Source organism: Simochromis diagramma, unplaced genomic scaffold (assembly GCF_900408965.1).
Source record: "Simochromis diagramma unplaced genomic scaffold, fSimDia1.1 OVJJ01000205.1, whole genome shotgun sequence".
Lineage (NCBI taxonomy): Eukaryota > Metazoa > Chordata > Actinopteri > Cichliformes > Cichlidae > Simochromis > Simochromis diagramma.
The window spans coordinates 16,413,004-16,438,330 of NW_024386782.1; the positions used below are offsets into that span (position 1 = coordinate 16,413,004).

Genomic DNA, 25,327 nt, shown 5'->3' on the forward strand with positions numbered 1-25,327 from the left:
ATGGACCACACAAAAATTGCAATTATATTTAACAAAACAAATCTTTTTTCAAAACAGAGATACAGATACTAGAACAGATGGAGGAAAACATGCAAACTGAAGCAATGGGAGGAAGAGTTAGATTGGTACCATCCTTTAGGAAAACAGGTACATTTCATCCTGAGCCAGTGGCAACTGTGGACTATTCATTTCTGCAGTAAAACTCTTTGAGAAATGGTATCCATTAAGACATGAAAAGTCTTTTTAAATTGAAGTTTATATTTGAAAAGGAAAATGCAGTGGTGCAATAGAGAAGTTCTCTGTCTAATTTTTACATAAATAACTTAATAAAATAAAGACATTTTTCCACTCCGTGTTAGAATATAACCATAATCACTAAAATATCATAAAACAAAACATAATAAAATCTAAATCCAAAGTTATAAATCTAATATATCACCATGTAAATACAAAGGTGCTGTTTGACAGCAGCATTAACTCAGAGGATAGATGACTGAATAAAAGGCATCGACGGGAAAGAAATTCTACGTGCCCTATGTTATTGTTAAGATATTAATAGGTACTAATGGGTAGCTCATCAATAATGCAATATTGACTAGCTCACCAGCTCGCCGTTTTATTAAGCACACCTATTCAGCTGCTCGTTAACATAGACTTAAAAGGTGATGCTAGGCTGGTGTGAATGCTTCGGGAACTGTTAATTTACTGAGATTTTCCTACATAACCATCTCTAGGGTTTATAGAAAATGGTGCAAAAATGAGAAAATAGCCAGTGTGGAGTAGTTCTTTCTGTGAAAATGACTTGCTGATGTCAGATGTCAGAGGAGAATGACCAGACTGCTTCGAGCTGATAGAAAGGCAACATTAATCCCAGTGACCACTGGCTACAATGAAGATATGCAGAAGAGCAGATGGACTACAGCAGCAAAAAACCACAACAGGTACCACTGCTGTCAACTAAGAACAGGAAACAGAGGCTATAGTTTGGATAGATGGACAACAGGAGACTGGAAAACTGTTGCTGGTCCAGTGAGTCTTTCATTCAGATGGTAGGATCAGAATTTAACATAAATTGCATGAGAGCATGGATCCATCCTGCTTTGTATCAGCGGTTGAGGGTGATGAAGGAGATCTTAGCACACTCTGGGTCCCTTAGTACCATCTGATCATCTTTTAAACATCACAGAGTACTATTGCTGACCACATCCATCACCTTGTTGAATCTCCGTCACAAAGAAGTAAGCCAGTTCCAAAAGCAAAAGGGGGCCTGACCCACCAGTAGTAATGTGTACCTAATAAATTGGCCTCGAATGTATGCAGCGTCTCACTACTCCCACAGCAAGTAGAGATGCAGTTTTTTCACCATACACATGGGGGCACTCTAGTTGTCCTATCTTTACATTTGTGTCAACCATCCTGTGTAATTACTGACGGCTCTGATTCAGCCTGTCTCCCTTTGTTGTGCGCTCCGCTTGCTTTATTCATTTGAACTCGAACGGGGGGTTTGTCTGTTCTCCTCAAGACTGTGGGGTAGAGATTGGTGCAGAGCGAAGATGCGACCAGCACTTGATTTAAATTAGATTTCGAACTCTTGAAGGTGATGACTTTTGACTTACATGATATTAAAAGACAGCAGCAGGCTTTCTGCCTTTCTTTCTTGCTCATGTACCTTCAAATGTAACTGTTCTATAAACAACAGTAAAAATCTTGACAGAGCATCGACTTGTCCTTGGTGAAACATGTTATGTATTTTTCTTTTTTTAATTGTTAAATGTTACATTCCCACTTATACGTACAGTTGCTACTTATTTCAGCCTGCTCCTATAGATCTTATGCAACTGACATGTTTTTTGACAACGTGTGTTTCAATGTTTCATTTTGCCTTCAGTCTGACATTATTCCTAAAAACGATTTAGGCTACTTCCTCCAGCCCCCAGTCCACTGATAAACATGGAGCCACTTTAAGAATCAGCAGTGCTGATTTTTCCCAGCATAAATGGGTGCCTCGCTGCTTCTGTTACTTCAGTGGAGGTTTAATACAAAATACAAACTCTCACCTCAAGATTTTTAAACTCGACATGGCCCTCTGTTTGCAGTGAAATATGCTGAAGTGTGTCAATATCTTTGCAGGTCAACCACATCAAGTGCAAATGGATTTCTAACGGGGGAAGATTTCACAACTCAATATGTGAGCCTGGGTGTCAGCAAATCTCTTGCTAAATTTGAGCCACACAGGCTCCGGAGACGGGACAAACTTGTTCTCAAAAAGGAGACAAGAGCCCGGCAGGTACATAAACTGCTGACGCTCTTCGGTCTACATTGAGTAATCTTTTAAAACAAAAACATACTGGAGAAAGTGTCTGTAAAATCCACTGTTAGCCACCTTATAATACATCTTTTTCATTTTAAACTCCTCTTAGACTGGTATTCATTGTGTTTTACAAGCCTCATATCTCCAGGCAAACTGCTTTCTTACTCTTTTGTTTCCCTTCAGCAGTTCCACAATACATCTTTAACTTGTGGGTGACTTTAGAGGCTTTTTAGCATAGACAGAGCATCGAATTTAAATGCCAATGGGGAAAGAAACACGGAATCTGCCAGCAAAGTCTTAGCGGGCAACTAATCTTATGCTGTGATGTATTTGGGAGGGCAGCAGAGCTACTACCTTTGTTAAAAGACCATTACAATAAATCCCACACCCCACACTCCTTCTTTGACTATTGGTATGAGAAGACAGCAGGAACTGCAGTGTATGCATGCTGCTGCTGCTGCCATCTAGATGGATGCATAATTAATGGGAAATGTGAGGTATTCCGCACAGGTTTTATAGAGTGACAGGTACTTGGGCTGAGATTGACTTTATCCCTTTAAAGCATTCTTGAATCCTTGACATCTGTGTTAATGAGCTAAACCAGCACTATGTGTGTATGTACCGCTTTAAGTACTTAGATGTAGTCTGTCTGCATGCATATTCAAGAGTTCAGGGGCAACAATTCTGAATTAATACACATTTGTCTTTACAAGAAGTATAGCTTGTGCATACATATACAGTAACATGAATAATTTCGTGCTAGAGTGGTGGGACCTGATACGGACTATTAATTTTTCAGTGATTTGGAATAGGGAGCTACACAAGATCACAATTTCCCCCACTAGTGTAATATGCACACGCTACAGCTCGATTTTTCACATTTAGATGTGGTCATTCAGAGTAATTAATGCCACTGAAGGCCTCATTAAAAGTGCTTTATAAGAAAGTGTTTATTTGAGTTACTCCACATCATTTACAGCAAGTCAACACGTATGATGACATATGAATAATACATAAATTATTAGGTGGTAGCAAACGGAAAAAAAAGGCAATCATAATTTATAATATTAGTATTCAAATAGCACAGATACATTTTCTTGGTGTGAAAAAATGAGTCTTTGATTAACAGCAGAAATAAGAGATCTGTAAAAAAACAAAAAGTTTCTGTACTTTTGCAGCAGGCTGTCACTGCAAGTTAGTATTGAGACAGGTGGGCAGTGCGATAGAAGGATAAATTCATGAATTCCTTTTAATGAGACACATTCAAATTGGCTCGTATGCCGCATTGACTGCATTAATGGTGTTTTAAGGTGCTGTTGTTGGATCGGAAAACAAACCAAATGAAGTATACCCAGTCTGAAGTCACGAGGGCTGCCTCAGTGTGGCTGCCTGTACGGCTGGCTGGATACTGTCAGTGGGGAGGAGGCGTCTCATCTGAGATTCTGTCTCCAGCTAGCTATCACATTGTCATTCAAGTTTTGTGAGATTTAAAAAAAAAAATCTAAAAATCATCAATAAAGATTGAATCCACAAGTAAAGCGCCTCTGAGGAAAAGAATGGATAGATCAATCCACAGATGCTGTGGAGTAACCTGGTTTCATACAATGGCCACTGAGAATATTCAATTCTGATTGACCAGGGGGCGTCCATTATTTTCAGATAACCACATGGCTGTGACGTAACCTTTGAGATTATTCTTGTAGCTGAAGGTTAATCCTGTGAACTCTCCTATCTGCATGACATAAAGCTACCGCCCGCAGCCCGTTAGCGTATCCCATCACAAAGACTCAGAATGAAGTGAAACTTCTTTAAATACTGTCTTTTTTTCTCTCCACAGAATGAACCGTTAACATATAAAGCTTAAAGCTTTCAAAATTAGCTTTAGAGGAACTGCGCTTGAATTTTGTGACTCTGAAACAGAGCTTTTGTGCCTATAATCTCCTGTTAACGGCCTTTATGCTAAGCTAAACTAGCCAGCTTCTAGCTGTAGCCACGCATTTACCGCACACGCGTTTAAGATTTGTAGCAGTCTGTGCATTCAAGAAAGCAAACAAATGTACTTCCCAAAATGTTATTTAGATTACTATTGCTGGCATGCTGTCACAGTGCTGTGCATGTGGAGTAATCCACTGTGGCAATGGTGGTTATAAAAAAATAATGCACTCTGCAGAAGCAAACCTGTGGAAAATAATAAACTTCCGCACCACACTTTATATTTCAGCAGTTGTGCTGCAATATAATAATTAATCCATCGCACAGAGTGAGCTACTGCTCCTCCAAGCTACCAGGCTGAGGGTTCGGTCGTGGCCTCCCCTCTGTCGTTGAAAACACAGGAGCGTGACCTTCTGCGAAACATGGTGGCTCCGGGGCCTTTCCTCCTGGTGAGTCGCAGATAAATGTCAGATTGCAGGAACCTGGGGTAGGAGTCCTTTTTCATCAGGCTGTAGACTTTCATCTGAGCTGCTTCAAAACAGCTCTTTGTGGGCTTTGCCATGTTGTTCTGGATGGCCGTCTTGGTGTGATAGTCAATGTTGATCTGAATGAAAAATAGGGACACATGTTAAATCTACACTTGCCCACGTACATTTCAACCCGAGTTTAGGATTTTTGCGTAGGTTTGCAGCAGGGGCAGACAGTGGGTTAGACAAAGGCCTGAGTAGATATGCAAGTTACTGATAAGAGAGGGGAAACCCCGAAACCCGCAGTGAGCGCTGCGTGGAGTCGTTTACAACAATGGAGAAACTCCACATCTCGATGTTTCAGAAGGTTACACACACGCGACACCAAATAAAAGTCAATTTCAGAATGTCAAGATGCTCTTCTTAAGAGAAAATAATTCTGCTGTGCCTGCTTTAGAGGATCTTTTAAAAAAGGTTAAGAATGTCAAACCTCACCTTGACATTAATGGATCGCTTTCCAAAGCCAAAATGTGAGTTATTCATAACTGCGCTCAGAGCATGAGTTTTCTTTCCCCGTGCGTGTTTTTGTTGACACTATATTTCAACTCTAGATAATCTGAGTTTAAACAGTCACTGACACACATCAGTTTCTTAGATATCATCACAGATAGAGGTTAATTTTCTGCCTCCTACTCTCGTGACTGGCTTTTTAATGTTTAATTACTGGCGGCAAAACCATATTTATGCCCTTTATAGACTGAAATATTCTTAAGATTCTTTCCTTTGAAAAACTACCAGCAGCTTTCAAAATAAATATGCATGCGTGTGAAACTACGCTATCGTCTACCATCAGTATTGAAGGTTGCATTCATTTACATTTGTTTCTCCCTTCAAATCGCTCGAGCTGTGTACTTGTGTGCAATAATGCCACTGCAGCGTTGCTCTGAAAACCCTCTTTCAGATTTACATATGCACTCATCTTAGACTGAAAGTGTGTGGGAGATGCTCTCTCCACTCTTGCAGAGGAATGTGAAAACCTCAAACCAGACGCAGAACTCTTTAACGGTCAAATATGCTACGGGCCCTGAAAGCATATCAGATGGTGGTCGCATCATCTTTGCAAAGTGAGTGGAAACCTTTTAAACCACAACTGTCTCGCACAGAAATAACTCAACCTGCTTTGCAGCCGTGTAAGCGCTAAACACATGACCTCGACGAGCTGCTGCTGCTCCTAATGATTGTTCGCAAAGGTCAAGTTGCTGCGGGCTCCTGTCTACACAGCACTTTAGAATTCGCCTACTGTTATTTTTTTATTACGATAATATAAATATTTCAAGTTGTCAACAGCCCTCACTGACAAATAAGCCAAGAAAAACGGTAAACTGCACTCCAGGGGGGGTTAAGCTTTTGAAGCCCAGCTTAGCAACACAACATCCATGCCGTTTGTGATGTAAAAAAAGGCATATGTCATACCTCTTTAGGGGCATCGGATTCAATAAAAATTGTATAAATATATTTGGCTTTGGACAGCAGCTTTGTCTCAGAATCAGTGGTCTTGTATTCTTCACAGGCCAACCAGAACTCAATGTTTTCTTCACTGAACTCTGTCCTGAGGAACTGAGAGAAGGTTTCCACCCCATCTGATGTAAAGAAACAGAAACAGAGAAACAGAGAAACACTGTTAGTCACGCTCCTGTAACTACAGCTGTTTAAGGACATGTAGCTTCCACATTTCAGTGTGTTGTGGAAACCTGCCAAAACTTCATAATCTATGAGTCTCAGCTCTATAGTCAGTTTAACTATCCCGAAACAGCTTAACCATAATATGTGTGAGTGTGCTCAAAAGTGTGGATGTTATTACATGGATCTGTTAACCGTGCCAAAACGACAGCAGGTCACAGTGTTTCTGTGCGGCATCTGTGACGAGGGGAGGAAGTTGCACAGTTTCTGTATTACTATCTGTGTTAACAAACATTAAAAGATGTAGTGAAACTCTCACAGCACTCCCCATTAACTATTTAGCGCTTCGAACACTGTGTTACAGTTTACAATTCAAATGAAGCAAAGCGTTTGACAGCACAAGAAACTGTTTTAGACGGCAATTCGACACAACATTTTTGAAAAGTTTCAGGCATTAATCTGACCTGAGTGCTTTAGTAGTTCTTCAAAGGAGTCGCTCCATTGCAAAGCTGCCTCCGTTGAGATGCTGTGAAACAAATCAGAGATGCGGTCAGCTCTCCTCTAATGATGCAGCAAAAAAAAAAAATGTCTTGGATTCTCACAGAGACGTACTAGATGTCATGCATCTGTGAGTGTGCAATGAGTCATGGAGGGTACAGAAATCTGAGGTTAAAAAGGGATAATGCTTGTGCAAAATACCACGGCCTGCATGAGAAGTTAATGGATTTTTTTTTTTCTTTCTCACTTGCTGGGTGTCGTAGCTGTCTTTTTACTGGGACTGACGTTTTCGTGAGAGCCTGACTTGGTGAGAAAAAGGCTAAGCCGACTCTTCCTCTCTTTGTCTTTCTGCCTGCAAACAAGGGAGAACAAATATAAAAGACCAGAAGGTGCACTTACAATTGCAGCAAACTTTTCTCCTTAAAGGCACACTTTCTGAAGTGGCTTTCATGGCACAATATGAATTGCACAACAGCTCTGCAGCATAGTACAGATTGCAAGTTCAGTCACATAAGCTGACGTGTTTTTTAAGAAAAGCGTGGAGACCCTTATGAGGGAAGACGGCAGCTTTTAAGTTCAACAGCCTTATATGGTGTCAGCTATAGCAGCTTTGAGCAGCACAGAAAAGGCAAATCTACAAGGTACGGAGACATGTCGTGAATATTACAGATTAAAATATTTCGTCTTTGTACAAAAACGCTTGCTGAATCTATTGGTTGATTAAAGTTGTACTGCTCCAATTTCTTTCAATAGCTGTTAGAAATTGCTAAAGCCCCTCTAAAAACTTCAGAAAACAGGTAAACATTTAAAAATGACGGAAAATCACACACCAACCTGCTACTGTCGTCCTTCATCTTTGGTGTCTGTAAGCCTACTGGACCAAACATTTTGAAATATGCTTCCTCCTTTGGGGGCATGTAGCTGAATTGAGGAAATAGAAGAAGAAGCGTCTCCATGCTGTCTGTGGCGTGCAAAGCAGCAGGCCACAAATAACTCTCTGAAAAATGTTTAACCCATCACTCGTTGAACCACCTCGTCTTTTATAAACGGTGCTCGCGTTTCATTTCCCATGCTCGCTCTACTTCCTGTAACGGTATAACAGCTAACTGCCATCAGCTTGATCTGTGATATAGAAAACCCCTCTGGGTTCAACATCCTGCCAACTATTTACTAGGAAACTTGAAAAAGACACCTGTGACTATGTTCATTACATTCATTTTTATCATTCATTAGTTCTGTTTGTTTTGACTTGAGGTGATATTTTTGTCTTGATTTTTTGTAACAATCGTTTTCACACTGTGACGCGTTGCACTTAAGCAATTTGGACCCAATATTTAAGAAAAACTCTGATGTTGTCCGAATATCAATATCAATTTGAATATCTGTGTTTATACTGTCTCGTGTTTGATTACGTGTTCGACATTGCATGAATAATATCAACCTTGAACACATAGAAAACGTTTAAGAGTGTGAATTATAAAAGAGGTCACTTGTTCTGTGATTCCACTTGTACCGCCAGCAAGGCCAGACACTGCAGTGCTGGAAAGAATACAATGTAATGAATAATAAAATGCATCTGCGCTGAGGCTGACCTTAGCTCGTTCCCGAACATGAGAGCCTTAAAGAAGGAGGACGAATTCATTGTGACACAGTAGAGAGCAACAGGGAATAGATGTGTTCTAGATGGAGATGGAGACAAGTGCAACGTCTGTGCTGGAGAGAGTGTGAAGCTGCCTTTCAGCATAGCAGCAGAGGATGTGTTTCTTTAGTTTGAACAGAAGTTAAAAGGAAAGAACAAGGTCCTAATTAAACGTAATTGGAAAATGAACAAGCCTTCTGAAGTTGTCAGTCAATAACAGGTTCAGAGCTGATAAATCCTCTAACCTTATCTCCCACCCATCGTGGGCCCCTCTAAGTAGCTGTCTGAGGGTCTGAAGTGCAGCTACTTGATCTGCAAGGCTGTACAAAGATATCAAAGCGCTTCCAGCTTCCAAATGTCAATTACAGCTGACAGTTAGCGGGAACTGTGGACCCCGGACAAGTTCTGATAGACCACAAAATTTGCAGATGTAAACTGCACATCTGTCGAGCAGAAAAGTAGACTCAGCTCCTCCTGCACAAGTGACGCGATAAATCTTCTCAAGAGCCTCTACAACCCAGAATTTACTGATACCACCGGCAACAGTGACACCCCAAAGTCATGACTACTCACTACACATCAGTCACAGGGGCCGGCCGCGATCATGCTTTTGGCTTTGTTTTCCTTCTGGTGTGATGAAAATCACATGTCTGTGATGACTTTGTCAGCATTTCGCAGAAACCACAGCAACAAATTGGCAAAAGTGGCATTGTTTACATCCTGTTGATCTCCCCCATATTCTGTGTTCAGCCTTTCTGCTAGCAGCTCTGTGGTGGGTGCAAACCCCCTAACATGTTTCAGCATTGGTGGTGTAGGTTGACCAAAGCGGTAGCCAAATTTCAGTCGCTGGCCACCGGTTAGCTCTGCCCCTGCATAAAGTTGCAATAAAGGCACACTCAACCTTGATACTTGGTTTGTAGTTAAGGTTTAGCTATCCAGCCTAGAAAGAAATCAAAGGAACACAATGGTAAACACAGTCTATTTGTAAAACCCTTGAAACTTGCACCAAGCTATATCAAAACCTTTTTCTATTCTCACATTAAAAAAACAACAACCCCAAAACAACTAAAACAACAACAGAAAACCTGTTGAATGAAAGACACAATTTCTGGAAATGCATATGAGTCCTATAAATAGAACCTGCAGCATCCTTTCTCTTCAGGTAACAGCAGCCTGCACAATCACTGAAACCAAATTAAATAGCTGTCATTTAGCTTCTCTGTATGCATTTGCCTCTTGTCAACATACCAGATGAGAGAACCAACAAAATCAATACACACACTGAGCCAAGAAGATTCTGCTGCCAGCTGGAGACAAAAGATTAGAACTGTTTCATTTGATCATTTTGAAATAATATTCCTATTTACAGTTGTAATTATGTAACTGGTTCACCGGAGTATTGTAGCAGTTATTTCATGCAGTGATCTGTTAATAAACAGGGGGAAGACTGCGCTTCTGTATTTCTTGTCAGAGAAGAAGTGTTTAAAGTGTCACCGAACTAAACAAATAACATTATCGGCTCACAGCGGCGAAACTGGTATGAAACCACGTGATGTCTGGTTGAGGTATATTTGGCAAAATTCATACGTACACCCAACACCGCAAGAGTTTCCCCCCACCTGTTGTTTTTGTGCTGCAGTGCAAACATACAGAGCTGTGCATGTGTGGACAATGATGATATGCAAATGGACATTTAAGAGTGCATTTTGGATGTCGCTTGGTAAAAAGGGAAGCGATTGAACCGAAACTGCAAAGTGCTGACATGGGTGAGGGGGGAAGAAGGGGTGTTGTTACTTCCTGCCTGAAAGCGCCTTTTCACGTCAAGTTCAGTCTGTGCTTTGTGTCTCTACATTGGCTGAAAACAAAGCGAAGTCAGACAACAAAATGAATCAACAGACGTGTCAGAGTATAACGGACTTCAGTGAATCAGCAGGAACCCCCTTACAGACCGCAAACAAGCACAACAAACACAACAATGGTGCTAAGGCTTGAAAATTATTTTCAACATTCTCGTCATGCTCCTATTTTCATAACAATATGCCTCACTGGAATTGCTTTTATCCAAAAATAGGGCATGCAAGAATGAGGAAAAGAGACATTTGGGTGCTCATTGGAGAGGAGAGGCCAGGCCTTGATCTTTTCTACAAGGGTACAATATGTCAATCCAGGACAGATGACTGAAGACTTTCCACTTCTTTTCATCATCTACCATATAAAACATTCTGTTTAATGACATCAGTTTTGAATCATTATTCTTCTTTCCCATTTGTGATATCAGAATTGTGCTAGCCACTCATTATTTCATTAATCATTCACAAAAAGATAAGAGCCAAGTTTCATTTTATGGAATTCAAAACTCATATTTCACCAGCACAGAGCTCAACATGTCATAATCTGAAAAGCACGCACACTAGAGGTTTAAATACTTGGCCCTGAGATAAAACTGTGACAAAATGCCTCTAGCAGGTTAAAAATACTAGATTCATTTACATCAAAGGAATTTTTAGCTCCAATTGTTATTAGCTGTTAGCTAGCTAATGTTGCAAGCTACATTAGCTACACTGCTAACCACATTCCTATTTGCAGCTTAAAAAATAATTTAAAAAAAAGGAAAAAACAAAACAATAATGCAAACAAAAATGAATTCTACATTTTGAATGAGGACTTTTTTAATCGGGTGGAGAACATAAACATCGGCATAACTTTGTGCTGAACATTGGGGGGGTCAAGATCTCTGTCTAAATAAATAAATTCCTAGATGATTAAACATGCAACTATTTTGCTGGTAATACCTGAAATGAGTTAAGAGAATCTACAGCCTATTTATGCAAGATAATTCATAATTTTATTGGGTTTGGGGGTTATATTGGTTGGGTCTGATTATGGGAGGGGTAATAACCCCCCTAACCCCCCTGGAAATTATGCCCCTGAATATAAAGGAAGAGGGGTGACTGATTAGTAATTAAAAAAAGAATTTACTACATAAAAGCCAGACTAGGCACAAAAACAAGTACAAACGAGTTCTAAAATACTCTAACACTTCCCACTCTGACGTGCCATGCAGAAGAACGACTGAAACCGAGTCCCACCTGTCTGCCAGTCGTTCTTTTACCGTTCTTGTTGCACTCCACAAGGACCCGATCGCTTCTGGCTATCTGCCTGCAGTGCTTGAGTATTTTATAAAACAGACAAACAGCATGGTTTGCTCACAGGAGCTCTAAGTAATATTTGCAGCCATATATTTCTGTTGGTTTCTCTGCTCTGCTGTGTCTCCCTGCATTTTTATAGCAGGTCATTGAGCAGGTATAGATCGTTGTCTTAACTGGAGAGATATGGATCGGAAGTTAACACTAAACTTTCAAAATAAAAACATGCAAATAAAAAGTAAATAAAAATATGTAAACTATAGAATAATAAAAGTTTTCTGCACCATGTAAAACACACAGGGTAAAATACTAAAGTTACTTCCACCTTGTTGGCTGTTGGTAAATGTGCATAGACCATATAACAGATGGAGGTAGCTACTGTGATGCCACATGCTTGTTTTTGTAGTTCTGATATGAAGATGAGCGATTTTGCCATCTCTGCCTTTGTTGCAAAAAACGGTAACAGATGTGACAAGTAGAGGCCAGTCTGACTGTAAAACCGCTCAGTTATTGGCCAGTGGCTTGTGACTGAATAGGTTGTTAGCCAATGAGCGAGTGGCTAATGTCACAAATGATCATAAACAAAAAAGTGCCTGAGCCCATAAACTCATCAGGAAAGTGTTTACAGTGATCAAGCTAGAGAGCTGTTTTGTAGACTTCTTTACAATCCAGTCTTTTTGCTGGTCTTCAGACAGAATGCAGGTTTGAGGCCAGCTTTATTTTTCCGAAGCTATCTCAATCTTTGTAGCATCTGTAATATTGTATCCCACCACACAGCAGCTTTCAGCCATTTCATTGTTAGCAGACAAGGAAGCACCTTTACATTAGCTATACAAAATCACTAGAGAACCATGAGTTTAATTTGCCCTCTGGTGTTGGCGGCCCTGGTTACACCAAACAGAGTAGATTTTTTGAATGAGATTATGAATGATTATGTAGAGATTTTAAGCTAAAGACATTTAGGCTGAGAACAAATGCAGCGTTGTTGATACTGAGCAATACTGAGCACCTCACAATCTGATTTATATCTGATAATAACTAAGGAAAGCGTAGTTAGTTGCATATATTTTCCTTGCCGATACCACAATCTTTCCTTGTGCTTAAACCTTTTTGTACTTCCAGATTTGGAACAAAAGTGCAGAATGTGCATTATTCCACTATTAAAGCTTTTGTTCAACAATGTATTTAAATGAGACAGATTTCCCCCTTTTCCTCATAAATGAAGTCTGCTGCTACACTCACTGGCCAAATCCTCCTATAGGCATTAAGTCTACAATTCCCCTAGCAGGAAAGTCATCATCAGCTTCCCCCTTCACACAGGGAGCACCTAGATCCAGGCTTAGATCCAGTTCAATAATTGTACATATGGTACATTCACATGGTAACTTATTTTACACATCAGGTGACCGACACGTAAAGGTGGTGTTACATTTGATTACATAAAAATGAAAGAGCTTTCTTTTTCTTTTTTGTCTGTCGCTCTTACATGTTTATATAGATGAAAGGCTTAAGAAGACCATTAACACCTCACTCTAATATAACTATTAAATAACCATCTCAGTAACAGTGTCTGAAGTAAAGATAACAGGCATAATGCAAGTAGGCTTTATGATATATAAAAAAATGCATCAGATAGGCTGTACAGATGTACCTAATAAAAACATACACGTCTTCTTTCCTATGTGGGCCACTAACGACTAAGTTAGCAGGTTCCCTTGGTTACCGTGTGGGTTAAACATGAGCCGGCCTGCAGCTGAATCTAAATTGTAAATCAGTCATTATTTGCAATTCCCCGCCACTCCCATCCAGTATGTTATTTAATACCGATTACTGAGTAATAGTCAGCCTTCTTATGGTTGGCGCCTGTGTGCGGTGTGGAACAAGAGCATTTGCCCACCACTGCAGAAAACTGAATCCAATACGCAGCTGAGGTGCTGTTCAGCTTTGCGCTTGCAGTTGTGCAGATGGCTTTGCTGCACTAATCACTCCTGCTCGGTGGCAGGGTTGCTTGTGCAGTGAATGCAGAACAAAGAGTCACAGGTTATATATATAACCTGACGGGCAAAACTGAACCTGTCTTGTCTCACGAGTTTAATTAAATTCACACAGACGTGGTCCATGCGACCCACTTGATAGTGCCTCTGGAACCAACTTGTCCAGGCCATTAGCCACTTTACAGATGAACATGTTAGTTTCAGTTGCTGGATCTAATAAGGCGCCTCAGGGGTCTTATTTAAATATACAGTGTCCTCCAAAGTACAGACATGTGACATATTAAAGTAAAGGTTTGAACTCGTTCCTCTTACAGTTGGGGTCAAAGGTTCAAGATTTATAAAATAATGGGCTGCACGTTCATATGTCACATTATTCAGTTAATTCACTATTACAGAATGCTGTTTATATTTTTTAGCTTTACAGCTTGTGTATGAGCAGATTGTAGGGATCCTTATCAACTCATAAATGCTTTTTAGTCTAAATAATAAGATCAGTTGTGCGCTCAGATTTTGTTGATCTGTTTTTATCTGCTCTAAGTCGCTGTGATATAGACTCACAGGATAAAGTCACGCTGTCCATTTTAAAACACTTTCATAAGTCTGCGCAGTTCGCAGCTTTATGAAGGCGTGGGATCTCCCTTATTAGACTTTACAAGAACGTTGTGAGTTTCCGGGAAATTAGCTGCAAAGGCAACAGAGGCTGTACACAGGAACAGCGCTCTGATCTGGTGACATAATTTTCCTGTAGTGAGTCATACAGGTGCGCTCTTCACAGATGAAAGGCGTACTGCGTTTCAGCGCAAATCACTGGCTTGCCTCGGTAAGTAAAAGGGGAATGTACAGAAGTGAGAAAAAAGTTTGACACTACGTAGCTTAAGATGAAGCGGCTGTGGTCAGGGAAATTTCTCAGCATGAAATTCAGAATGTTTGCCTGAAACAGCATCTAAATGAGGATTTTACCTGGTAATCTTTTCGCTTTTTTTCTTAAACATTACTGTAAGTCTTTCATAAAATTAATTTGAACCAGCTTGGAAGTTTTACATCATGACTTCATCACCATTTTGCTGACTTTTAAGTAATATGAAGCTATAACCCTCACGTGATTAAAAGCGCTTGTGTCTGTGTCTGTATGATCAGATCATGTTCAGTAAAGTTATTTTTCAAACAAAAGGAAATAATTACTATGTTACCCAAAGTCAGTCTTTTAAAAGAATGTACACCCACCTATCTGTTGGCCACTGGACGGGCATCTGTTTACCTGCTAGCCAACACAGGCCATCATCTTGCATCCAGTTTGCACATGAGCCCAACATAATGAGCTTTGACTGTCAAAGCAGACTCAGTGCTGCCTCCCCATGATGTGTTGGGGAATCAAAATAAAACCAGTTGAGCATCATCACAACATGTAAAAGTCTAACATCTTGTTTTATATAAAAGACATAAAATTGCTACACACTTGGTAGATATACTGAAGAAGTTACCGTTTATCACATGACACATAAAAGATGTAATATTCGTGCACCAGGAACTTAGTCAGACGGGGTTTTTCTGCCTGCAGCTGCAAAATGCTAACCTCATCCCGATTATCATACACGCTGCAGGAGTGATTGTTTTTCACATTATATATTCTTTTTCTCTTTTGCCGGTGTGGTGCTTGAAATCAAAATGGATCATCCCACCTACTCTCACCAACAAGTCTCTGCTGAATCCTTCTACCATTTCAAATGACAATCAAATGCAAGTCACTTTCCACCACACTTGCCGCCCAATAAATATTACATCTGTTTTGTTTACGGCAACACATTTTGAAGCCATTAATCTTTTAATGTGATTTTAAATTTAAATACCCCTCCACCCCCCACCCCAATTCAAGCTGATTTTCTTTGTTAAAAATATTCTGTGGCCATCCTTTTTACTGAGGGCGTTAAATGTATTCCTGCAGTCCAGATACAAGAAACTGTGCCAGCATAGAGCTGAATTAAGGCAATTGTGCTGAATGTAAGATTTTTTTATTTATTTATTTTTTTGCTATGCACTGTTCCTTTGTGCAGACACTCTTGAGTGATGCGGTTGTAAAGAGGCCCGGACAGAGTTCTTTATCATAGGTCTATGAGACTTTCAGAGTCTCTCCAGTAATCAGGTCCACATGCCAATAGTGATGGATTCTGCTCTGCAGCTACCCTGCAGACAACACGCACATACAAATCAGAATTTACATGCCCAAGTCTTTCTTGATCAATAAACATTTACTCCTGAGGAGAGTCTCCATCTGCGAGCCTGTCGTCGTAATCAGATCAACCTTTTGTATTGAAAAATGAGAAAATGCATAAATGGGGGGACCTTTCAGTACTTTTGTCACGTACTTTCTGTCAGTGTACGTAAACAGAACAGGGTTTTCTCACCTCAGGATACCGTGGCGTTAACCTGACTCCAAACTGTTACATAGGGCGCTAATGAAATCAGACCCAAAGCAAATTCTGGCAGAGACACACAAATTACAAGGATGCTGATGACATTGCTCCTAAGAGACAGAGATCATTTTAATCAATTAACTGAGAGCATTTTTGCTTCACTGATTAAGCCGGAGAGAGGAGCAACAAATGGCTATGCTTGCTTTGGTTGGATGAAGAGGATGCCTTCCTGTTTCAGCCATGACAGATGCTGGAGCATGCCTGGACACTGCTGGACTACTAAATCCTTGCAGTCAGATGTTTGATATTTCACATGCGACCTCAGCACGTCTCCATGGCTAGAAATGTAATACACGTTTGACTGCCTGACGATGAGAGAACAGACTCATGCTGTGACTCAGATTGAAGTTGCGAAGAGTTTTTCTGCTGGACTGTGAGTTTGTGCAGTCCTCTGCCGTCCTACATGTACCATTTGCTTTTTATGTAAAAATAACATATTCATGTGCCTTCCTAGAATGATAATGTAACACCACTAAGTTGGACTGGTTGTAGCCAGATATATATATATTTTTTTGTATTTGTCTGTCTTTTTTTTTTTTTACTTTAGGTATGAATACTAATGCGTTTCAATTTAGCCTCCACAGATAGACACACTTTAGCTGTTTTTAAATGAATGCTAATCTCTCACATATTTAATTCTGATTGAACGTTCCTACTTCTTACCAAATCAGTTTTTTCCTGGCGCTGCTATCTTACTCATGCAGGGGCAAAAAGGAGATAGTGTTTAACGCCTGAAGGCAAGGAGATTTTTAAAAAAATGTTTTTTATTCACTTACTTACATCTGTGGGAAGGTCAGAGGTCAGAGTCAGCTACAGGCCGCTAGTCCCGGAGCAGGTAGGGATTCGGTGTCAAGCTCAAGGACGTTATGGTAAGAAGGTTTCTTGCCGAGTCTTCTGATGCAAAGGTCAGTAACCTGCTCAATGTGCTACCTCGCAGCCCAAAAGTCATCCCTGGAATATGTCCTCCAAACAGACAGCATAAATAAAATGCATGAACAGTAATAATAAAAAAATTCTTTTGCAAAGTATCTGTGGTAATGTTCATTCCTATAGCAGTTGTTATGTCAGCTGTAAATCAATACAAGGCCTAATTGAACATTATTGCTGTGCAGAAAGCTCTCCTCTGAGTCCCGATCTGTTCTTTGTCACGTTGGAGAATGCGAGTCACATTCATCCCATTCTGCGCTATTGTATCTGTAATTACACATTATCATGTTTTCATTTAGACTATTTATGGTAAAAATAAGAAAAGAAAAAGAAAAAAATGAAATGCCACCTGCGTTCTTGCCTTCCTCTCTCCCCCTGTCTCTGTCAGAAGTATTGTCAGGTCTGAATGTTTCATGACTCATTCGTTCCCTTTCTCCAGTCCTCTCTGCATCTCATCTTGTCTGCAAAAGAACACACAATCTCTAAAAAGTTCTTCCCGCCTGTTCGTCTTTGTATGACGCAAGTCTAATTACGTTGAATTATTTGGCCAATGGTCTGTGAAGCACATTGCGGCCACGATCGGTGCACTACAAACAGACCGTTATCAGTGAAATCCCTCTGCCTGCGAGTGCATGGAGATGGAAGCGTAATTAAAATGCAAGGAAACCAGGTCACAGATAAAACTATCCACTGGCCAAAGAGTAGACTCCTACACTGGCACGATGCAGAGTACTACACTGTGTACTCTGCATTTTCATTTGGAAGCATTTTTTTCATCCCACATCTCACAGTTAATTTACATCTTTTGGTACTTTAGCTGATATTATTCTCAGGATATTACTTTTACTAAATACAAGAAGTCTTTTTCAGTCATTAAAGGATAGCATTTTATACAGAAACATTACACTGTAGTAAGTAAACATTAGACTGTATAGTACTTGTGTTTAATTGATGATTACATGAATCCTGCATTTGATTTAGTAACAGAAACCATCTGTTTAGAAAAAACCTCACCATCTGTCACTGAAGGAGAGAATTAGTTAAGATGGCTTAACAGCCAACATTGGATCTACAGTCAAACTTTGCAATAAACGACACAAAAACTTGGTGACCAGAGAACGAGGGAGGAGTGAAATACAAATGGGCAGGACGGTTAATTAGCCGTTCATCAGCGCTTCCCTAATAACGCCTGATCCGGGACGTTATAGCCGGTAATGATTATTTACTAAGTAACCAGCTGGAGGATATTACATTAGTGAATCATTGGGTAATTATCGGTTCATAATTAACATAAATCGATATCGCTCATCACCTGTTTTTCATGTGTCTCTCCTGATTAAAATGATACAAATGTCATGCTTCACTTTACTTTAGGGGACACAGACACAGAAGGTAATGATGAGTAATTCTGAAATAATGACCGAATTAAAGTATGATGATTCAGGTGGCACAAAAAGAGTAATGGTTGGAATAAATAGTACACATCAGTGTTAATCAGGAATCCTTATGAATTGATTCAGTAGCATGATGCCGTCTAAACAGTGTCCAGGAGATGAACTGACCTGACCGCAGACCTCTCGCCCGCTGAAAACATTCACACATTCAGAAATAAAGGAGAATATTTCCTTAAGAACAGGTGATGCAACACAATGATAGACATGCTTCTGCCCCATCTTTCATAAACTAAGCATATATTTTTCCAAAACAAAAAAAATAGACTGTCAAATGTATCAATTTCAGCCATTATTGTGTTGTTTTTAAGTGACTCTCAATTAAATATAAGACTTTAATGATTTTAACATTACTGCAATTTGTTTTTGTTTAGGCAGCAATGTGACAACTTTTTTTGTTGTTGTGTAAATGGAGCTGTAATTTTTTCCCTAATGATCACTACAGTATTATCTTTTGTTAAACAATGCGCGTATGCTTGAAATTCCTGTATTAGGAGTTACTACTGTCAATGAATGACTCATTAACTATGATGCCATTCCTGTTTGTTGTTAGGGCCCAGGTCTGTGACCCAGCGTTTTGAGTTTATTTTGTATTTTTGTTTTTCTCATGTTAGATTGCATTTTTGTTAAGTTTTTGTGTCATTTAGTTAAGGTTTAGTTGAGTGATTTATTCCAGTTTACGTTTCTTTCATGTCTCCGTGTTTATGAGTCTTTTCCTGTCTTCTGTGTTACTCTGTCTTGTCCTCTATGTTTAACGTTTAGTTATGCCCGTGCTTTCGCCTCCCTTATCTGTTCCCATGTGTCTCTCCTTGTGTTTCTTGTGTCACGTGTGTGTGTTTCCATGTCTATTGTCAAGCTTGTCTTGTCATGTCCATTATGTTTCTTGTTTTATTTTGAAAGTCTTCCATGTTCAGTGTGTTTAGTTTTACTTCCCCTGTAGTGTCATGTTAATTTGTGTCAGCTGTGTTTCCCCAGGTGTTTCCACTTCCCTCATTAACCGTTGTGTGTTTAAGTCCTCTGTCTTAGTCTGTTCAGTGTCGGGTTGTCTAGTGTCATGTACTTCAAGTCGCAGGATTATTTTCAAGCTTAGGTTCATATTCACGTTTCTGTTTCAAGTCACAGTTTACATAGTTAATCCTATAGCTTCCCCAGTTCAGCTTATAGTTTAGTTTTGCCATTGCCTTTCTATGTTCCTCTATCAGCCATAATTAAAAGCTCGCTTTTTGTTAAAATCCTGTTCTCTCCTGTTTTCCTGCTCTTGGGTCTGCACCACAAACACACCGGCTATCCTGGCCGTAACACCGTCCTTCTTCAGTCTTGATTTATATGTGGTATATATATGATTTATATATGGCCCAACTAAACATTGTGGTGTACTTATGAAAATTAGTATTACTAGTGTCACCAGGCTGCACCTTTTAGGAGTTAGTCCACAAATGATAAAAGTCATCTTTCTATTACAGTAAACACTATTACTGGAGTTGTGTTGCAGGAGTCATTCAGCTAATGTCTGCTGGCTGCCTGCCCTGAACAGTCATCATCCAATCATCCAATCACTGCTTCAGAGGTGAGTCAAGCCTTTGACTTCTTACATGTCTATGGGGCTGTAGTTCGAGTGATCCCTGACATTTAAATCACACCAATTTCCAGTTCTATATTCTTATTCTGTGTCTAAAAAAGAATCATTATTCACAGTTAACAAAATCCTTATTGAACTTATACAAAGCCCTGGTGAAGCCCCCTCAGGTCATCAGCTCACCCATTGCCTGAAATAAGCCCTTTTAGTGCCCATCCTCATCATGGCCCCAAACACAACCTGGTGTTTCTGAGTACCTCTTCACCTTTCTCAAAATACACTACATTACCAAATCTGATCCAAACTATGAAAGCATACAGCCCAAACATCCACAGCAATTAATATTACAGAGGCCCATTACCTGCTTATTTTGAGAGCTAATGTTGGATTTAGTCTTTTAATTACATTTAGACAGTATTGATATGATCTCAGTTAATCAGCACACACGAGGGAAATGCACCAAAAAGGTTAAAATTGAGAACTTCTGCTGTCTGGAAATATTGAATATTATCTGATGTGGTGGTGACTGGTATCTCCCTGTACTGTGGCTTATAATAGCTTTCTCAAATACAAAACAGCTTGAAAACCTGTGTAGAATTATAAATTACAGCTTAGCTAAATACATCTTTTATTCTGTGCTTTCAGTCTATTATATAACATAGTAAGCTATTATATATACTCTGATGATCAATACAAGACCATATTAATTAATTCCCTTTTTTAAAATCAAACACATTTAAGGATGGAAAAAACTTCCAGATTGAGAGTCATATGGATCCTGAGATTCTGGCTCGTTGTGAATACTTGCACATATGCTGATCTGAAATTAAGCAGAAAATAAGCAGCCACCGTACAATCTACACTCAATGGACACTTTATTAGGTACACCATGCTCGTAATGCATTTGAACCTGTTTGCCTTCAAAACTGCCTGGATTCAATAAGATGTTTGGAACGTTTTTGGTTTTGGGGATTTTGGTCCATATTCACACGATAGCATCACGCAGCTGCTGCACATCCATGATGTGAATCACCACATCCCAAAGGTGCTCTGTTGGATTGATATCTGGTGATCGTGGAGGTTGTTTGAGTACAATGGACACACTGCCGTGTTCAAGAAACTAGTTTGAGATGAGTTCAGGTTTGTGACATGGTTTGTCAGCCATAAGAAGATGGGTACACTGGGCTCATAAAGGGATGAACATACTCAGCTGGGCTGATGCTCAGTTTGTACTGAAAGTGTGCAGAGAAAATATCCCTTACACTGTTACAGCACCAACAGTCTGAAGCATAAATACAAGGCAAAGAATATTCATGCTTTCATGTTGTTTACACCAAATTCTGAACCTGCCATCCGAATGTCACAGCATTTGGGTTACATTTTTACAGTTTTCTAGTGTCCAATTTTGGTAAGCCAGTGTGAATCGTAGCCTCTGTCCTGTTCTTAATTGACAGGAGAGCCACCTGGTTTGGTCTTCTGCTGCTGTAGCCCATCTGCTTCAAGGTTCCATTTATTCTGTGTTCAGAGATTCTCTTCTATATACCTTTGTTGTAATGAGTGGTTATTTGAAGTACTGTTGCTTTTCTATCATCTTGTAGCAGCCCGGCCAGTCTCCTCTGACCTCTGGCAACAAGGCATTTTTGCTCCGAGAGCTGTCCTTCACTGGATATTTTCCCTTTTTCGGACCATTCTCTGCAGACCTTTGAAATGGCTGTGTGGGAAAATCACAGCAGATCAGCAGTTTGTGACATGCTCAGATCATGCTGTCTGACACCAACAACCATGCTGCATTTGAAATCACTTAAATCTTCTCCGTTCTGACGCTCAGTTTGAACAATGTCTGCATGTGTAAATGTAGAGTTGCTGCCATGTGATTGGCTCATTAAAATATATGCGTTAATGAGCAGTTGAAGAGGGGTGCCTAATTAAGTGGCCAGTGAGTCAGTGTATATATGACAGTGACAGGATAAATGAGGAAAAGCAGGTCCATGTCGTGGTCCGCATGTCTTCAGTGTCACCTTTCTTGTGGTCTCTCTCTCTCTTATCTCGTGAGAATGGGTATGTGCATGGCAGGTTACCGCCTCAGGAGGCGTGACAGTAATTAAGTTCATGAAAGAGCTGGATGCGCACACCTGACGGCCATTATTCATCACACTGTCTTGAGGATTTCCTCGGTGTGTGGCTTCTCTGTACGGCCTTTTTGGAGTCACAGTTCTACTTGGACATGTTCTTTAGATTTCACTCTTGAGAGGTTGTTTCAGTACCTAATGTGAAAACCAGCTCTTGTAAACAAAGCATCTCAGTAGTTGCTGTGTCTAGCTCCATCAGATCTTAGCTAATTGTGAACCAAAATGAAAACAGAAAAGTGCAAAAATATAAATATAAGAATAAATAAATAACAGAATAATAAGAATAAATAACAGCTTGTCCATCTCACTACCTATTTATTTTAAAAAAGCACAATGACTAGCACAATTGGATGCCATTTGGGTTAAATGAGCTTGTTTCGACCTGCTTTGTATTTGTATTGCAGCATAATCTCAAAACCAGACATAGCCTTTGAATGAACTCAGAGAGGCTATTCTGAGATTGGCTGACTACCTAGCTACAGCTGAATGTTGAAAAAATCTCCTATACTTAAGCAAAATTAGCAATCGCCAGAAAAAACCAAAGGATGCTGCTTTTGTCTGCCTAAAAAATTCATAAATAAATAATAAAAAGTGATCTATAACAGCAATCATCTTATGTGAGACTGAATTGAGTTCACAAATCAAAACTGAAATAAAAAGTCATGGGGAAAAATGGTTCCTTCATCAAAGCGAGCGCTCAAAGCTCATCAGTGGTGTTTACATTGAGCTTGTAAACCTTAATGTCCACCACGAAGACCACATAGCAGCTTACCTCATTAGGTTATAGAGCTCATCATAATGTTTACAGTGTAGTTTGTTGGCTTTTTCCAGCCCATGATACAGTCCTAAATCTTATTAGTTATTCCAAATAGCTCGTGCTCTAGTTAGCACAATTCATTTGGGTCTCATTAAAGTGTTTTTGATGAATAAAGAAGTGACTTAATGTGCTCCGGTAGTGACCTATAATGATTTAGAACATCATTAGAATCACCAGCCATCAAAGTGTAGGCTGATGCTGGCTGATTATCATGAATCTGGACAAAGTTGTTTGGAAAACCTAAAAAAAAAAAAACCCTCAAAAAATAAAAATAAAAATAAAAAAAATAAACCACACCAAGTTAAATATGGCCCATTTACAGTTTGACGTGTTGCAAATATATGCTACATAAAGCAAATAGCTTTAAAAATTTTATTACAAAGGGAAAAGAAAGAAAAACTGCGGTGGTGGTCATTAATATATAGATTCAGTTACTGTGACTCAGAGTGTGTGTCGAAAATAATTAGCAGATTTAATGACTTGTGATTTTTCATTAAAATAAAATGCTTGCAAATTACCATGGTTACCATGTGTACATATCCACGGCCCTGTCAAATATGAATATATTCTTATTTCATATTATGAGTATTAAATAGTCACTGACCTGACACTAATGCTGTTAGATATGACTCCGTTTAATTTGTTTAAATTAGCAACTTTCAAGAACGCGGTGAGGCGCAGAATGTGTAAGCCTGTCGTTTTCAGTAAGTCACATTAAATATTAAAAAGACCTTTCTGCTTTCATTTCCTTAGCTTTTACAAGTAAATGTTCTTGAAATCAAAACTAATTAATTAAATACCAAAAGATGATGTGAATATATATAACCATGACACAAAAAGCTACTTTCTGTCTGTGCAATATTCGCCACTTCTACCTCATGCCATTTATTCCGTCCCTTTGTGCAGCTTCACACAGCGTGCAGTGCACCTCCAGTTTGATAATGCACTGCGTTTGATACTAAAAAATCTGCTGTTTTCAAGGCTGGGGTAAAGCTGAGTATGGCAGGAAGAAGTTCTTTTAAATAAAGCACATACAGGCACAGTTGGCTGGAGGTTAAAGAATGAGGCTCTTAAATGGAAGCATGAGGATTTGGAGCCTCTCAATTGGGCGAGAACATGAGAATAGAAGAGAAAAGGAGTAATGGTGAAAGCAAAGTGCCCTTAAATATGTCCTTCAGAAGCTGACCATGGAATACTGGGGACACTTTATACACCTGAAAGACTGGGAAACAAAGCATAGGCACTCACAGAGAGACATAATATGCCCTCCTACAGTCTAAAAACATGAAGGTTAGGTGAAGTAGAGAAATAGCGTGTGTGTGTGTGTGCGTGCGTGTGTGCGTGTGTGTTCTTGAAATAGACTGCCAACCTGTTGAGAGTGTAGTAGGGTATAGCTGAATGCATGCTGGGACAGGCTCCAGCAAACCCCCTGTAAGCCTGCATGAGATAAGAAAGGACAGAAAATGAATGGATATTAATTCCCACCATGCAACACACTAAGTGAGCTTTCTCAGGGTAAGTAAAATAGTTATCTCATTAAAGTACATTTAAAAGTACATTAGCGCTGTAACTTTTGAGAGAAGACATACGACTTTTGTTACCTAACAAATGAAAATTTACATAAATCACATCCTTACTCAATTCATCGCAGTCACACGCGCTGCTCCAGCTTTCCTCGGTCTGTTATGATCACGAGATTTCGGCTGCTAATGTCAGTCAAAGCTGAGTCCTTTCCCAGTAATACTTTTTGGTACAGTACACAAAAATGCTTGTAGTTATGATTCAATATGAAAGTCACAGAATCATTAAGAGTTGCTGAACAAGATAATGTCGGTGACACAAAGTAAGGCGTTTGAGGTTTTTTGAAGTCGTACCTCAGCGCTTAACGATTTTTGTGCCCCTTGAAGTGAAGCGGTGTAACCACATTCCAGGTTTTAGCTGGGGATCAGGCTGACTGTAAAAGAAGGCATTTGAACTGTCATACTCAGAGCGCTTACAGCCTATTAATATCCCCGTCCCCGTCATAGTCTGGCTGAGAGTACTGTGGAGGAAGATGGCACGCGTGCTCATTGATGGTGGGTGGGCGTGAGATCGATAAATATAAAGTGCTGTTTTTGCAGCATAAAACTGTGTTTAATGTGCATGTGGATAGGTGAAAGTGGCCTTCAGTATAAATAAGACTAAATGTAAATGCTAGTCCATAATAAGATTTGGCCATGGAGCTGCGTGGAAAGGCAATAACTCAGAGGTCATGAAGTAATGAGGCACAACTTTAAAAGCTTCTCAGTA

At 39.7% G+C, this 25,327-nt stretch overlaps 1 protein-coding gene across 1 annotated transcript; it reads right to left on the bottom strand.

Annotated features, from left to right (window-relative positions):
- Positions 1 to 3,236: 3,236 nt before the first annotated feature.
- Positions 3,237 to 8,033, bottom strand: rgs18 (regulator of G protein signaling 18). The gene is made up of 5 exons (XM_040022316.1): positions 7,723 to 8,033; positions 7,136 to 7,240; positions 6,855 to 6,916; positions 6,184 to 6,350; positions 3,237 to 4,847 (listed from the first exon to the last, which is right to left on the bottom strand). Exons 1-5 carry the CDS (start codon positions 7,842 to 7,844, stop codon positions 4,593 to 4,595), a joined length of 711 nt encoding a protein of 236 aa, XP_039878250.1. The 5' UTR covers positions 7,845 to 8,033; the 3' UTR covers positions 3,237 to 4,592.
- Positions 8,034 to 25,327: the final 17,294 nt, after the last annotated feature.